The 16,910-nt window shown below is 36.3% G+C and overlaps 1 protein-coding gene across 4 annotated transcripts in view; it reads left to right on the top strand.

The window, feature by feature from the left end:
• Positions 1–16,910, top strand: part of RYR2 (ryanodine receptor 2) — an 828,134-nt gene that overhangs the window by 300,083 nt on the left and 511,141 nt on the right. For all 4 annotated transcript variants that reach the window (XM_036753924.1, XM_036753927.1, XM_036753925.1 and 1 more), the window contains exons 9-10: positions 5,903–6,002; positions 9,311–9,407. In XM_036753924.1, the coding sequence (XP_036609819.1) occupies positions 5,903–6,002; positions 9,311–9,407 (197 nt within the window). The remainder of the gene's footprint in view (positions 1–5,902; positions 6,003–9,310; positions 9,408–16,910) is intronic.

The following is a 16,910-nucleotide window of genomic DNA, read 5'->3' as shown; positions in this document are numbered from 1 at the left end:
TGAAAAATGTAGAGGATATTATGTAGATTATCCTCTACAATTTTCACTGGCTGCTGGAAATCCTTTGGAGTGCCACCAAAAATCTTTTGGCTGTGCCTGCAGGCCACAGGTTGTGCAAGCCTGCACTAGACTAACCATCATAGTCAACTGATAAGAATTTATTAAGAATTTGCTCTGTACCAGGCACTGTGCTAAGCATGAATACAAAGAAAGCCAAAACATGCACTTCCCTCAAGGAGCTCACATACTTATGAGTGAGAAAAACATGCCAACAACAATGTACACACGAGATATAGACATTTTTCCCACAAGATTATTTTACTAGTAGATGGGTAAATACAGTGAATAATATTTGCCTACATTTTAGCAAAGTATTTGACAAAGGTTATTATGATATGCTTGTGGAATAGGAGAGATGTTGGCTCTACAATATAGAACAGTTACATAGACTTGGAACTAACTGGTTCAGTGGCCCAACCCTAAGAGTAGTTTTTAATGTCTCAGCATCCATTTGGAAGGTATCTACTGGACTAAGTCAGTGGTCTCTTCTTGGCTTTTTTGTTGTTTAAGATTTATCTATGGCTTGCTTCTTTTATTTGAAAGCGCTCTATAGCCTGGAACACTGGACAATACCTAAAACAATAAAATTGAATAGGGATAAATGTAAAATTTTACACTTACATTTAAAAAATAAACTTCACAAGTATGATATGAAAGAGTTGTAGCTACAGAGATTTTTGAGTGCAAATGATCTGGGAGGTTGGCAGATTTGTTCTGTTTGCCTCCAAGGGGCAGAAATAAGAGTAATGGGTAGAAGTTGCAGAGAGGCAAATTAGATTTGACATAAGGAAAAACTCACTAAAATTTGAGCTATCCAAAAGTAGAATGGGCTTCTTTGGGAGAAAATGGGCTCCCCCTTATTGGAGGTCTTTAAATAAAGATTGGATAGCCATTTCTCAGGCATATTGTTGAATTTATTTTTCAGGTATAGGTTAGACCAGATGGTTTCTTCAAATTGAGATTTTGTGCTCAAAGATTCTATAAAATAAGAGTATTTTATTATAGGATACTTTAGGAATTTTTCCATTAATGAGCATGGATCAAATTGTAATGACACTAACTTCCTTGTTTAACTTAGAATTAACTAAAGAACTGCATCCATCTCTTTAATGGATAAGGTAAGGGTGCGGATGAGTCAGATTTCATTTATGATTTCTTTTAATGACTCTTTTGTAAATTATGGAAGAAGTGCTAGTTTGTTAAGTATGTGTATGTAGGAAATGAAAATAATGAAAATAGAAGTATCCTATGAATGATTTTCATCGGATATCAAATTATATGGTTAGCTATGTGGTGCAGTAGATACAGCACTGGGCTTGGAATCAGGAAGGCTCATCTTCATGAGTTCAAATTCTGCCTCAGACACTCGCTAGCTGTGTGACCCAGGGCAAGTCACTTAACCCTGTTTGCCTCAGTTTCTCATCTGTAAAATGAGCTGGAGAAGGAAATGGAAAACCACTCCAGTATCTTTGCCAAGAAAATACCAAAATGGAATCATGAAGAATTGTACACTACTTAAACAACAGCAAAATTCAATCATATGGAAGCAAAGTTATAGTGTTTGGGGAACTGAATTCTAGTCCTAGTTTAACACTCGTTGCATCACCCATAACTAACTTTTAGCCCCTCGGAAACTTATTTTCCTCATTTATGAGTTTTTGGCTCTTGTAATTATTCTGTTGCACTTTGTTCTTCTCAAGAACAAAAAAATCTCAAGACTAGTTATAGGTAAGCTTAGAACAATTCTCTATTCTGCCAACAGAGTTGGTTATATGGATTCTGTATGCACATTTTAAGATGAGTGATACCATATATTCAGAGGATAGAAGGCTAATACTAGGAATAGCACTGTAAAAATGGCTTATTAGGAAAGAAAATTTAATTAGCTTAAATGAAGTTGTTGGATTATTTGTACATTTTATTTAGTTATTCTATCACTTATTGCCAGAGAAGCAGTATTCCACAGTGGATAGATTTTCTGCAAGTCATCTAACTTTGAGTAAGTCATCTAACTCCTCATTGCTCTAGGCAACTTTGTAAGACTAGAAGGTTTAGAGAAGTTTTCAACTAGCATTGGTAGGGGGAGTTACTTCACCTGTGAGTTTCCTTTCCCAATGAAATCACATATGTTGTCCTTGTCCCCTCTATCAAATGAGATAATATATGTGAAGTGTTGTGGAAATCTTATGCAAACATTAGCTGTTATTACACATTATGGTGATAACTCACATTTATAAGGTACTTTAAAGCTAACAAAATCCTTTTGTCATAATGACCCCATAAGGGTAGGGAGCATGAGTATTATCATGCTTATTATTATATTCACCTCATTTTATAGGTGACTAGAGAGAGTTTATCATAGTGAATTGAGAGCCTTCCTGAGAATGGATAAGGAAGAATCCCATTACTGACACTTACTTCGTAATTCAGACCAAGTCACATAAAGTGCCTTGAGAAATCCTCTTGTACTTTGTCATTAAATGTTACAGTTTACCTTGATACAAGGAATTCCTCATACTGAGAGCACAACAGATGCTTCAGGTATCCTCATTACAGATGAGAAAACTAGAATTGAGAGAGTTTCTACAGCTTGTCCAGGATCAAAGAGAAGTTAAGTGCTTGAAGTGAGATTTGAACTATTATTACAATATTACTGTTATGTAATGGCATTACAATGTTATTGATGCTTTAAGAAATTATTTCAGAATATGAAAAATTTATTTGAACTGATACATAGTGAAGCAAGCAGAACTAGAACAAATTATACTATAAAATCAATATTAAACAGCTTTTGAGGACTTTTTCAAACTGATGAAGAATGAAATGAGCAGAACTCGGAGAACAATTTATACAATAACAACAAAATTGTAAAGGCAATCAAATTTTAAGGACAGTGACCATTCGTGTTTCCAGCAGATTGATAATAAAACATTCTTTCTATTAAAAAGCAGTGATAGATTTAGGATAAAGAATGAAGTGTGAAATTTACACACACACACACACACACACAAAACCCTATATGCATGTACATGTGTGTACTCATGTACTCATTGATGTACTTATCAAAGGATTTCACTTGGCTATGCATATTTGTTACAAGAAATTTGTTTTTTTTTTCCAGTGGGGACAGAGAAAAAATATATTTTTGTCATTTTTTTAAAATTGAGAGGTGAGGGATGTGACAGATGTGGAATGTTACATACACTTTCAAATGAGGACACTATTATTAGTTTTACTTCTTTTACTTTGCTACAAGATACCTCTCATGAAATGATAATAATCTGTAATTGTTTCTAATGTAAAAACAAGGCAATGAAACTTTTTTTTAAAAGAGACAGTTCAACTTGTGTCTCCTAACTCTGAGGCTTCTATTCTATCTACAATGCTACCTCTACTTGTGTATGCATGTGTGTTTATTGATTAGACTCTCTCTATATAAAAAGTTCTGTTTTCAAGTGGTGCAGTGGATAGAATACTGGCCTTGCAGTCAGTAAGACCTGAGTTCAAATACTGTCTCAGATGCTAGCTATGTGACCCTGGTCAAATCACTTAACCTTTCTCAATTTCAGTTTTCCCATATGAAAAATAGAGATAATGGCAGTAAATCTCCTATACTTATTTCATTTTGATTTAGGTATGTGACATAATTTTGCAGCTATTTATTTAAGTCTAATGTATATAGATGATACTATTTGACTTTTATATCAGATAGAATCAGCCTTTAGTTATCTATGACAAAATGCTCTAAGAATTGGGAAGATGATTTTTAACTCAGATTATAATTTTTTTCTGGTAGTAGCTGTATAAAACGATGTAGTTCATTTTAAGACATTCAGGGTCAAGTATATGGATTATTCCTTTTTTCTATCTCCTTTTTTGTGGGTTGATTTTTATTTGACCACTTTTATTTCTTTATTCTCTTTCACACAGGGTATGCTTACCCCTTTCTAAAGACATTTTCATATTCAACAAATGTATTTTCTTACCTATGCCATTTGGTTATTGAAATACATACATACACATACATATACACATGTGTATGTGTGTGTATATATTTGTATATACATACATATGGAATTATATGTTTACCAATGCGCAAGTGCATTTTAATTACTTCAGTGACCTATTGAAAAAAGTCAACTTAATCACAGAACCCCTGAGGATTCTGAATAAGAATCTCTTCTATGACATTGCTGATAAGTGGTCATCCAACCTTTGCTTGAAGGTCTTCAGGGAGGGTGAATTTCCCTCCTCCCAAGGAGGTGTAGATAGTTCTAATTTTCTGGAATCCCTTGCAATCAAAATTAAATTTGCCTCTTTGTAACTTTTACCCTTTGATGCTAATTCTCTTCTTTAAGATTAAGTAGAATAAGACTATTCCCCTTCATGTAACAATCCCGCAAATACTTGAAGATAGCCATCATCTTTTCCCTTCACCTCTACCTTCTCTAAGTTAAACTTCCCTAGTTCTTTCAAAGGATACTCACATGGCATTGCACCATCCTGGTCACCCTTTCTTTATGCTTTCCAGTTTATCTATGTCCTTTGTAAAATGTAAAGACCAGGGAACTGAATATACATAAATTCTCCAATGTGGTGTATCGAGGATAGAATGAGATGAGAATACCCTTAGGGTAATTAAAGGTAGCAGTGCCTAATGTTGCATATGTTCTGTATGCCTCTAGAGTGGACACAAGTCCTGGGAAGGTTTTGCCAAGGTACTATATATTTGTTGTGAATAAACCAAGTATTTAAAAGATTAGCCTGTCAGTAGTAAGTTTCAGAAACATTTTATAGACATTATTATTGGGGACATATTACTGCCAAAAGTAATTCATATGCTAGAGTTGGCTCCTTATTCCAAAAGAAGTGTTGAGAGAGTTGACAACTTTAGAGTTAAGTAGTGATAGATAAATAAGGTTTAGCCAGCAAGGTACCTAAATTTACTTAGTATATTTTTCTTTAAATTCTTTATGTTCTTAATTCAAATTAGTATATGATTTTATAATTTTCTTACATTTTAATAAAACTTTCTATTTTTGTGGAGGAGCTGTCTGTATCCAAACCTTTAAAACTAGTAGACTTCAGAGAGGGAAAATGCATAACTGACTTCTCTGTTTTTCTGCTTTAGAATATAATTTAGACTTATGTTTTAATAAAGATTTCTATTTTTGGTAAAAAGGCAAATTTTAGTTGTTCAGTTTGTTGAGAACTGTGAGGAAATTGGGTTCATGGGATTTAGCTCCCATAAGAAAACACTACCATCTTGATGGTTTCTGTGCTGTGCATTTTTGACATGATCATAAAAAAAGTATTCAAAGAATGGTGTGGATGGAATATTAATTGCAGAAGATATAAAGGAATGAAATCGCTTACAAATAAAGAGAGGGAGAGAGGAAGAAAGGAAGGAAGGAAGAGAAGAAAGAAGGAAAGAAAGAAAGAAAGAAAGAAAGAAAGAAAGAAAGAAAGAAAGAAAGAAAGAAAGAAAGAAAATGCTACCATCTAGGGAATACCACATCCCAAACAAAGTTCCTTTAAGACCTTAATAAATCTGAGGGATGGATATTCATGCTAGATTCAAGCTATTCAATGATGGTAAGTAGCATGTGGAAAATTGCACATTGAAATTTCATCTTGAAAGTACCTTTTGGTACTTTTAATACCACATTAAAAAATGAACTTCCATTTTTTTATTGCTCTTTGTATTTGATCAGTCAATAAAGATCTTTTAAATATTTCATCTGTGCAATGTACAATGTACACATAGGAAGTTGCTAAAAACCTATACAAATGAAATTTACTTTGCATTTCAGTAAATGCCTTCTTTTGCCTCTTTTTGCAGCATTTGTCTTATGGCTGTGACATCTTACACGTAGATGCTGCATTCCAGCAAACCCTCTGGAGTGTGGCCCCAATCAGTTCAGGAAGTGAAGCAGCCCAAGGTAAGGAGAATTCTGCTTAACTAGAAAACTTTTGTAGGCTGGGAAGTAGAAGATCATTCTTGTAATTTTGTTGAGGACCTATGAACAATCAACCTATTATCTTCATGATTCATAGTTCATGGATTTAAAGCTGGAAGAATTGTTAGAAATCATATAGTATCACCCCCTGCAGTAAGATTTAACCAGGCTTGCTACAACCCTGACTGTTTCGGTTATTTAGAGTCAGGATGAGGTAGCCCATGGCCTATGGAACAGAGTAACAGGATAAGATTCAGGATGACCTGGGTTGGGATGTTGCCTCTTACACACATTAGCTACAGGAAACAGGGCAAATCAGATGACCTTCTCAACTTCAATTTCCTTATCTGTAGAATTAGAATAAGAGTGGCACTTACCTCACAAGGTCATCCTAAGAGTAAACTCAAATGAGATAATGTATCCAAAGTGCTTTTCAAACCTTAAAATTTATCCAAATGTTAGCTTTATTATTATTAAAGTGCTATTATTATTATTATTATTATTATTATTATATGCACCTGAGGTGGTAACACAGCAGAAAATTTATTGGGAAAAATCATATAATGATGTTGATGATGATGATAGCTAACATTTCCATAGTGTATGAAGGTTTGCAAAGTGTTTTACCAATAATACCTCATTTTATCTTCTCAGCAACCCTTGGAGATAGGTGCAGCTATGCCATTTTAGAGATGAGAAAACTGAGGCATAGAGAGATTAAAGTGATTTGTCCAGGGTCACATGGCTAGTAAATATTTGAGGCTAGATTTGAACTCAATTCTTCCTGACTCCAAGTCCTACAGTATTCACTGTGCCTCACACCTACCCTGATCTACACTTGGGAAGATGGAGAATTCAGAAAAACAGTCCAAGTCTGTCTGTCTCTCCTTCCCTCTTCCCTGTCTGTCTCTCTGTCCTCCCTCCATCTGTGCTCTCTCTCCCCCTCTCCTATCCCTCCCTGCCCAGAGTGTTTTTTGGTAATTCCTGGAACAATCCAGCTGGATTGCATGGCGTCCAATATTGGGATAAAAACAATTGGGGATTAAAAAAATCTTTTTGGTCTGGTGAGACTTTTGACATTTGCACAGGCTGCTGCTATAGAGGCCTAGGATAAATTTCTGTGAGGCCTGAGAAAAGCTAAGGAGCCCCATCCAAACACTGTCATTGCACCTGACTTTTAAAATGAATTGTCTTATATTCTTTGATGATATTAGTAAAGGTATGATCAGCACTATTGCAGGCTTGATTGATCTGAATCTAGAACATGAGTGCCTACAGAGTGAATTCATCCTCTTGTTTTAAAAATAGAAGGTGACTTTAGTGACTTGACTAAGGTCCTGCAGCTAATAAGAGGCAAAGTGATAGATTTGAATGTGGAACTCCAGCTCCAAATCCAGTGCCCTTTCCATTATATCACACTGCCAATGCCGTAATATAGATAATATATTTTAGTGATGACTGAGAGTTTTACTGTAGTCTAAAGTACTATTTGAACTTATTACAGACAGATTTAGGTTAGATGAAAATAAAATAATATTGCTTTGCTTGTAGGAGAGTAGTGAACATCAGAATGGGTCAGTTATTCAGATTGTAGATCCCTTGATGTTATTAGAAAAGAAGAAAGGGTACCATATAAAATAAATAGCAATCCATGTTGTCACCTACAGAATTAATTTGAGTGCCCACAAACTGCCTTTTTTTAACAGGACAGATAAATTGAAATCAAGGCTTGCTCTCTAAGAATTCTTAGAGACTTGGTTATTGGCAAGATAACAAAGAAAGAGCTCTTTGATTAGATGGGGTCCCAAGGTCCCAGGGGCAGAGAAGAATGAGAAGGATAGCTCAAGTGTAAGTGTCACAGTTTAGAAATGGCTAGGAAAGTAGGCCAATGTTGGTGTCGGGGTTCACCATCTGCCAGATATAGTTACTCAACTAGGTAAGAACTATAGAAATATTTGTAATATGACCCTGGGGTCACTAGGTTGGGCTGGTGTCTGATTAGGCCTAACTTATTATTAGTTCATAATAACTCTACCCTTGGAAGTATAGTTACAAAACTATATATGAACTACTTATGAACGTATGAATGTTCATGATTATGTCCTCAGTTAGAGAATGAGAACTCTTTCAGAATGGACTGTGTGGTTGGGATTCCAAACTTGTTTTAGCAAAGTTCTCTCTTTCCTGTGTGGCTACTAGCGTTGTCTTGTACCCCTATTTCTCTAACAAAGAATACAAATAAATGAAAGGGACAGGGTCAGTCACTTGTGTTTATGTGAAATAAGATTATATTAATCAAATGTAGCCTTTAGCAGAATAAAATGGCATGATAAAGCAAGAGATGGGGGGGGAGGTAAGGACTATGTCTGTTTTTTTTCTTAGTGCTTAGCCACCTGAATGAACCCTCTCAGTAAAAACAAAATCTTTACCTTCCACTTATACCTTTAATTTTTACCTTTCATGATCTTTCTTGAAGGCTCAGATTTTAGGAAGGGAACTGCAAATGCCCTTATCATTAACTAGTCCAGTTACTTTTCTGTTCTGTGGGATGTGGGGAAGGGGAGATCCCCAACACTTCCCTCTTCTCCTTCTGTCCTTTCTTCTTAATCACTGGAGAAAAAAAAAAACTTCCTTTGCAGGGGGAAAACCCCTGTTCTTCATTTCTGGTCGTCCTAGCTTCCTTTTTTCCACACTGGGAAGACATAAAACTCTCAAAGTTTTTAGTGACTTATGCCCCTTTCAAGGAAGCCAGAGAGAATCATGTATAAACCTTTCTTGAACGACTATTAACTATTTCCTAGGGGAAAATTTTTACTTTTACTCTTGTTTTAGCTTATGTGGTTTAGAGTCTAATGCTATATCTTCCTCTCTTCCTCTCCCATCCCCCTCCCTCCCTCCTCCCTTCCTTCCTAGATATTGAAAAAGTACTTAACTGGGAGTCAGGACATGTATATTCTAGTCTTGACTCCTGTAATGTGGGTTTGAGAAAGTTTCTGGGCCTTAGTTTCCTAATTTATAATTGCTTTAGTTGTACTAGATTATTTCTGAGGTCCTTCCCAGCTCCAACATTTTATAATTTCAAGATTCTATGACTAGATGATCTGAGTGGGTTGTTCTAAGTGTCAAAGAAGAGAATATAAATGTACTTTGTGAAATATGAATCATTAATTAAGCAAACGTAAGGTGTTAACCTTTTATATTTTTATTGTCATCATCCAAAGTCTGTGACAGGTCAAAAATTGAATGAATCTGTGTGAGCAATGGTAAACAACAGATTTTCCCTTTTTCAGGCTACTTGATTGGGGGTGATGTGCTCAGATTGCTTCATGGTCATATGGATGAATGTTTGACTGTTCCTTCTGGGGAGCATGGAGAAGAGCAACGAAGGTTGGTGTTTAGACTCAATGTATAGAAACTTGGATTCTTTTGTAGTAATTTAGGTTGGGAGCATGATAAAATATATCTACCAAAGTGCATTCTTTCCATTGAACTGATCTGATCATGTTTACCTTCCTATTTTTTAGTATTTAGATAGCACTTTTTAGAAACATAGGTTTTGGGGAAAAAGTTTCAGGTCACACGACCATCAAAATAGAAGACTAAACATTTTCTTCAATCCTCACAAACTCTCAAACTTCTGTAAAATAGGAAATATGTGCAAGAGATAAAGCAATTTCATATGTCTGCATGGTCTGGGGCACTAAGAATCTAAAGGAGATAATTCAATAAACTAACAACAAAGAAGGTTAATAATCCAAGCCCTTAATATGCTCACTTAGCACCTTCCTCCCCCAGACCCCATCACCCAACATATTCCAGAAGCAGGGCTGTAGGAAGCTGACTCACAGGTTTGTAACATAACTCAACTCTACACTCTGCCCCCTCCTCCCAGTGTCACAGAAATCCAAAGGGCAGAAACTTGCTGAGGCTGCTACAGTAATACAATAGCAATTTGTGCCTCAGCATAGCTCAACCAGAAAACTGAAGAACAGAAGGAATTGGAGCAGGACACTTGTATACCTGTGTGACACTCCACCATCTAGCTTGGGTCATTTCCATCCGCTGTAGAAGTCATTTGGGGCAGAGATTAAGGTTGGTTAATTGCAAATTTGCCATCATGAATGAAGGCTGAGATGGCTTTGCAATCCAGCCCCCTGGGAAGTAAAACCACAGTCAAAAAGGAGAATTAGAGGATAATTAAAAATGAAAAATTCTGAAATTACCAAAGATCTCAGGAGGAAGATAACTCAATTAAAGACCATGAGTGTAAGCAGATAAACCAATAGGGAAAATATTGCTAACATGGGGAAAGGGGGAAGACAATAAGCATTTATACTGTGCCTACTATGTGTCAGGCTCTGTGCAAAGCACTATTGACAAGCCTCTCATTTAATTGTCACAAAATTCCCGTGAGGTGGATGATGTTATTATTTCCATTATACTGTTGAGTAAATTGAGGCAGACAGTGGTTAAATGACTTTCCCATAGTCCTATGCAGGTGGATAACAGAAAGACCTTTGGCCTCCAGATCATCTAAACAAGTCCATATGTCTTTGAATAAATATTGCAAGGCAAAGCAAAATGAATCAATGAAGCAGATGACCCTGTGGATTCCACAGAGGGCATAGAACCATAGCAAGATTCTACTGAGTTGTTAAAGAATGAAATAAGAGTCATGAAAGGAGAATGTTTAGTCTACACAATGGAAATAATTAGTAGAATAGAAAAATTTGAATCCATGGTGGCAAGTCTCCTCAAAGAAACAAAAGATGGAATAACTGATTGGAAGTGCAAATACATGGAAGCGAAGGACCATCTGGAAGAAGAGAAACGAAAAGCAATAAGATTAAGTGAAACATGATCTCCATTCAAGCAAAATATATTGCTCTCAAAGACAGGAAGTAACAGCTTAAGAAACAGACTAAGGACTACAGATCTCACAGAAGAACACCATAAATCAAAAATGCTAAACACTATAATGCAAGAAAACTACTCAGAACTTCTGTACACAAAATACCAATCACAAAGAATCCACAGATTGCACCTAGGTAAAACCAAGTGCTGCAAACTCCAAGACACATAATAGGGAAATTTTATAATTCCACTGGTAGACAACAAAATTTATAAGTTACCAGGAGAAGTACTTTCAAATGTAAAGAAAAAAAAATTCAAACAACCCAAGACTATTCTTCATCTACCAGAAAATATAGGAGGGAATGAAAAAATTTCATAATGTAAAGGAACTCAGATTGCAATACAAGCTGACCTTCCCTGCAAACTTGTAGCTGACTATGAATGAAAAAAGACCTATATTTAATAAAAAGAGGATTTCAGAATGTTCCTAGAAATTCAGTCCTGAAAGAAATCTGCTTCTTAAACTCTTCAGACAGCAGAAATACAAGAGTAAACCAATATAGGAACCAAGAAAAACAATAATAACAAAATAACAATGGAAAGAATATTAAGAGATTTCTTTCAAAATGAAACCAAATAGACCAGAGTGGAAGTGGAAGTCAAAAGAAAGTGTTGGTGGAGAAATAGGACTGAAACATTATGGATCAAACCTCACACACTGCTCTAATACAGTGAAGCATTTTTTGTGGAATTAAATTACAGAATGGGAGGGTACTTTCAAGAGGCAAGGGGAGGAAGAAGCTACAGTGGAATATATAATGTGCCTTAATTAAGTCAAAGGCTATCAATGAAGGGGAAAGCACTCCTGTAGCCTTTCAGGAAAAAGAGCTTTACAGGAGAATGGACAAAGAGTCAAAGGGAGGAATCAAAATAGGGGGAAAGAAAGAAGGAAATTTTGTTTTAGTGGTGGGATGACATTACCACTGACAAATGCTCCTGTGGGAGAAGATAGATTAGAGGGGAAAATTTAGATCTAAATGGGAATAATCTGCAGGGATTTGGTGCTTAGGCCACTCATCCCACCCAAGAAGGGGAATCATCTCGTAGGAGGAGCTGACTCTTAGAGGAGTGTAAAGGCATGGACCTAGCAAAGAGATTTCAAGGCAAATGAGAAAAAAATGACCAAGGAGAAGACAAATGTCAATAATGAACTGCACAATCATTGATACAGGAAAATTTTTACTGAAGATATTTTCTCTATCACCTGCAGGAGTTGGTATATCTAAAAGTGAGGCACAAGGGGAAAAGGGACCAGAGAGCAAAATCTACAAGGCAATAACAGAAACTATTTAGAAGACAGAGGTGTGAGTGCCAAGGCTGATTTAATGTGAAGGATTATGAGATTTTTTAGTGATGGTGTTCTTGGGGCCATCATGGAGAAGTCCTAGCGATTCCAAAAGAATGTAGCTGGTAGGAAATGGAAACCTACTATAGGTATTCATCCATAGCAGTACATTCTAAATGCATACGTAACCTTAACGTTAAATATCTTTGCATAGAAGATTAGAAGAGAAGCTGTAGCAATAATCTTGCTAGCAGCTACTGTGGCTGTGTAAAACCAACAACAACCAGCACACTGAAGGCCACTAACACAGATTCTTTGATCTGCTTTACTAAGGAAAGCAACGTTAAGGGGTTAACAATCTTACTTTAATCCAACATATAAATATCATTCACTTAGTTCAGGAGGAAAAGCCAGCAACTTGAACTTCAGAGGAAATACAAATTATAAAATACACAATATAAACATACCAAATCACAATTTACCAGGAAAGCATCAACATCTGGGTTTACAAGCCTCTTAAAATGGCTTCCCAGTGTCCCACACCACTCTTACAGTGACTGAGAGCCCCAAGGGAGAATGCCAGCTTCTGGGTTTTTATATCTTGTTCAGGGTCAAAGCACGTCACAATGTGTGACTCAAACCCATGTGACCTAAAAGTGTCACAAACATGTCACTCAAACCCATGCAAACCAGGCTTTCCCTTGAGGCACGAAGGTCATCAAAAACTCCTAATTTAATCAAAGAAACAAAGGCCAGACTCGTCAAGGGCACTTGATTAAATAAGTGCTCCAAAGGAGAAAACAGTAAAAAAGTCCCACTTTAATTAATATTACAGAAGCTGATTATATATTTTTCCCAACAGCTATGGGTAGGGGATGCATTTTAATTTTATTATTTGTTTATTTTAAATTTTTAACATTCACTTCCATAAGATTTTGAGTTCCAAATTTTCTCCCCATCTCTCCCCTCCTCCACCCCAAGACAGTGTGTAATATGTAAAGAAGAATTAGAACCAATGGGAGAGACCTTGAGAAAGAAGGAAAAAAAAAAGAGAGAAGCAAATAATATGCTCCAGTCTGCATTCAGACTCCATAGTTCTTTTTCTGGATGTGGACAGCATTTTCCATCATGAATCTTTTGGAGTTGTCTTAGATCCTTGCATTGCTAAGAAGAGATAAGTCTATCAAAGTTAGTCATCACAAATGTGGCTGTAACTGTACAATGTTCTCCTAGTTCTGCTCACTTCAGTCACCATCAGTTCATATAAATATTTCCAGGTTTTTCTGAAGTTTGCCTGCTCATCATCTCTTACAGCACAATAGTATTTCATTACACTTATATACCACCACTTGTTCAGCATTCCCCAACTGATGGGCATCCCCTCAATTTCCAATTCTTTGCCACCACAAAAAGAGATGCTATAAATATTTTTATAGCTGTGGGTCCTTTTCCCATTTGTGTGATCTCTTTGGGATACAGACCAAGAAGTGATATTTCTGGGTCAAAGGTTATGCACATTTTTATAGATCTTTAGGCATAGTTCGAATTTGCTCTCCCAGAATGTTGGATCAGTTCATAAATCCACCAACAATGCATAAATGTTTCCAATTTTCCCACATCTTCTCCAGCATTTATAATTTTCCTGTTTTGTCATGCTAGCCAATCTGATATGTGAGATGTGGTACCTAATAGTTGTTTTGATTTGCGTTTCTCTAATCAATAGTGATTTAGAGCATTTTTTCATATGACTATAGATAGTTTTAATTTCTTCTTCTGTTCATGTCCTTTGACCTTTTATCAATTGGAGAATGACTTGCATTCCTATAAATTTCACTCAGTTCTCTATATATTTTAGAAATGAGGCCTTTATTGGAGACACTGATTGTAAAAAATATTTCTCATTTTTCTGCTTCCCTCCTAATCTTGGTTGCATTGGCTTTGTTTGTGCAAAACTTTTCAATTTAACGTAATCAAAAGTATTCGTTTTGGATTTCATAATGTTCTCCATCTCTCATTTGGTCATAAATTCTTCTGTTCTCCATAAATATGACAGGTAAACTATTCCTTGCTCTTCTAACTTGCTTCTATTTCACCCTTTATGACTAAATCCTGTACCCATTTTGACTTTATTTTGTGTATATGGTGTAAGATGTTAGTCTATGCCTAGTTTCTGTGATGCTGTTTTCCAGTTTTCTCAGCAGTTTTTGTCAACTAATGAGTTCTTATTCCAGAAGCTGGAGTGTTTGAGTTTCTCAAGCAGTAGATTATTATAGTCATTGATTACTGTGCCTTGTGTACTTAACCTATTCCACTGATCCACTGCTCTATTTCTTAGCCAGTACCAAGTAGTTTTGATGATTGTTGCTTTATAATACAATTTAAGATCTGGTATAGCTAGACTGCCTTCCCTTGCATTTCTTTTCATTAATTCACTTGATATTCTGGACCTTTTGTTCTTCCAGATGAATTTTATTATTATTTTTCCTAGCTCTATAAAATAATTTTTGGTAGTTTGATTGGTATGGCACTGAATAAGTAAATTAATTTACATAGAATTGTCATTTTAATGATATTAGCTAGGCCTACCCGTGGGTAACTGATGTTTTTCCAATTATTTATATCTGGCTTTATTTGTGTGAGAAGCGTTTTGTAATTGTGTTCATATAGTTCCTGGGTTTCTTTTGACAGGTAAATTCCCAAATATTTTCTAATGTGTATAGTAACTTTAAGTGGAATTTCTCTTTCTATCTGTTGCTATTGGGATTTGTTAGTAATATATAGAAATGCCAATGATTTATGTGGGTTTACTTTATATCCTGCAACTTTGCTGAAGTTGTTTATTATTTCAAGTAGTTTTTTACTTGATTTTCTAGGATTCTCTAAGTATATCATCATATCATCTGCAAAGACAGCTTTGTTTCTTTTTTGCCTATTCCAATTCCTTCAATTTCTTTTTCTTCTCTTATTGCTAAAGCTAACAATTCTACTACCATATTGTCTAACAGTGGTGATAATGGACATCCCTGTTTTACCCCCTGTCTTATTGGAAATGCTTCTAGCTTATCCTCATTACATGTAATGCTTACTGATGGTTTTAGGTTGATGCTACTTATCATTTTTAAGGAAGACTCTGTTTATTCCTATGCTTTCTATTGTTTTTAATAGGAATGTGTGTTGTATTTTGTCAAAAGCTTTTTCTACATTTATTGAGATAATTATAGGATTCTGTGGGGATCTATTTTTAAGTAAATAAGGAATAAAAACAGTTAAAGATGATGAAATAGACAACTTATTCACGACACAACTTATGCACAAAGTTAATGCATCTAGAATGAAAAGGGGAGTCCAATGGGGGAAAAAGCTTTGTATCTAATTTCTGTGATAAAGGTTTGGTATCCAAGATATATAAAAAGTTTGCAGAAATACATAAGTATATGTGTATATTGTGTATTTTTGTACACACACAAACACACACACACATAAACACACACATGTGTGTGTGAATCCAAAAACCACTGTCCCACAGATAAGTGGTTTTAAGGATATGAAATAACAGCTCTCAGAAGAATTATAAACAATTAACAATCACATGAAAAATGCACTAAATCACTAAAAATAAGAGAAATGCAAGTCGAAAGAACTCTGAATCTTCACCTGATACTCTGAAAATTGGCAAAGATGACAAAAGATGGCAATAGTCAATGTTGGAGGGGTTGTGAGAGGATAGACACACCAACTCATTGCTGGTGGAATTGTGAATCAGTACAAGCATTTTGGAAAACAACTTAGAATTATTCAAGTCAAGTGACTAAAATTTTCATGCCCTTTTACCCAGAGATTTCATTCCTTGGCGGGTACCCCAAGGAAGCCATTGATAAGAAAAAGTTATGCTTCACAGAAGATGGAGGCTGGAAAGCAGGGACTTGCTTAAGCTCTCCCCCAGGTCCTTCCAAAAACCTGTAAAATGGCTCTGAACAAATTCTAGAGGTACAGAACCAATGAAATAGCAGAAGGAATCAGGGCTGCACCCAAGGAAGGCCTGGATGGTCACTGGGAAGGGTCTACCTATCGGAGCAGGGAGCAGAGTGGAACAGAACACAGTGTGGGCCGCACAAGGACCAATCAGACCAGGAGCCGGGTGGAACAGGTGGTAGGGCCCTGAATCATTGAGCTGTGGCAGTTACCAGACTTCTCAACCCATAAACGCCAAAGACAACAAAGAAGGTTAGTGGAAGAACTGCTAGAGTGAAAGGAGTGTGCGGTCAGCCCTAGCCCTGGGGGTATGGAAGTCTTGCAGCTCTGGGGCTGCTTCCAGAGCTCCAGGTTCGGTTGCTTCTGGCCCCAGGCCCACCTTGTGGGAGGAATTAAGTGGTGGAACAGAACAGGAGTGCAGAGCCTGCTTGGATCTGGGTTGCGGTTTGGATTGGTGGTTCTTGGGGGAGGAGCAGTGCTGCTGTGGCAGAATTTTCTCTGTAGAAGTAGCTCTGAAGACAGCAGCACAGCCCCTTAAGCTTGGGACAAAGTACTTTCTACTCTACAAGTAGTCATACACTGACAAAAAGCTTAAGGGTCAAGTAATTGACTGGGAACATGAACAGGCAGCGAAAATGGACTCAGATTCAGACTCACACTTTGGAATCTTTCTTTGGTGACAAAGGAGATCAAAACATACAGCCAGAAGAAGTCAACAA

This window comes from Trichosurus vulpecula, chromosome 4 (assembly GCF_011100635.1).
Source record: "Trichosurus vulpecula isolate mTriVul1 chromosome 4, mTriVul1.pri, whole genome shotgun sequence".
Lineage (NCBI taxonomy): Eukaryota > Metazoa > Chordata > Mammalia > Diprotodontia > Phalangeridae > Trichosurus > Trichosurus vulpecula.
This window is presented reverse-complemented; position numbering and strand designations above follow the sequence as displayed.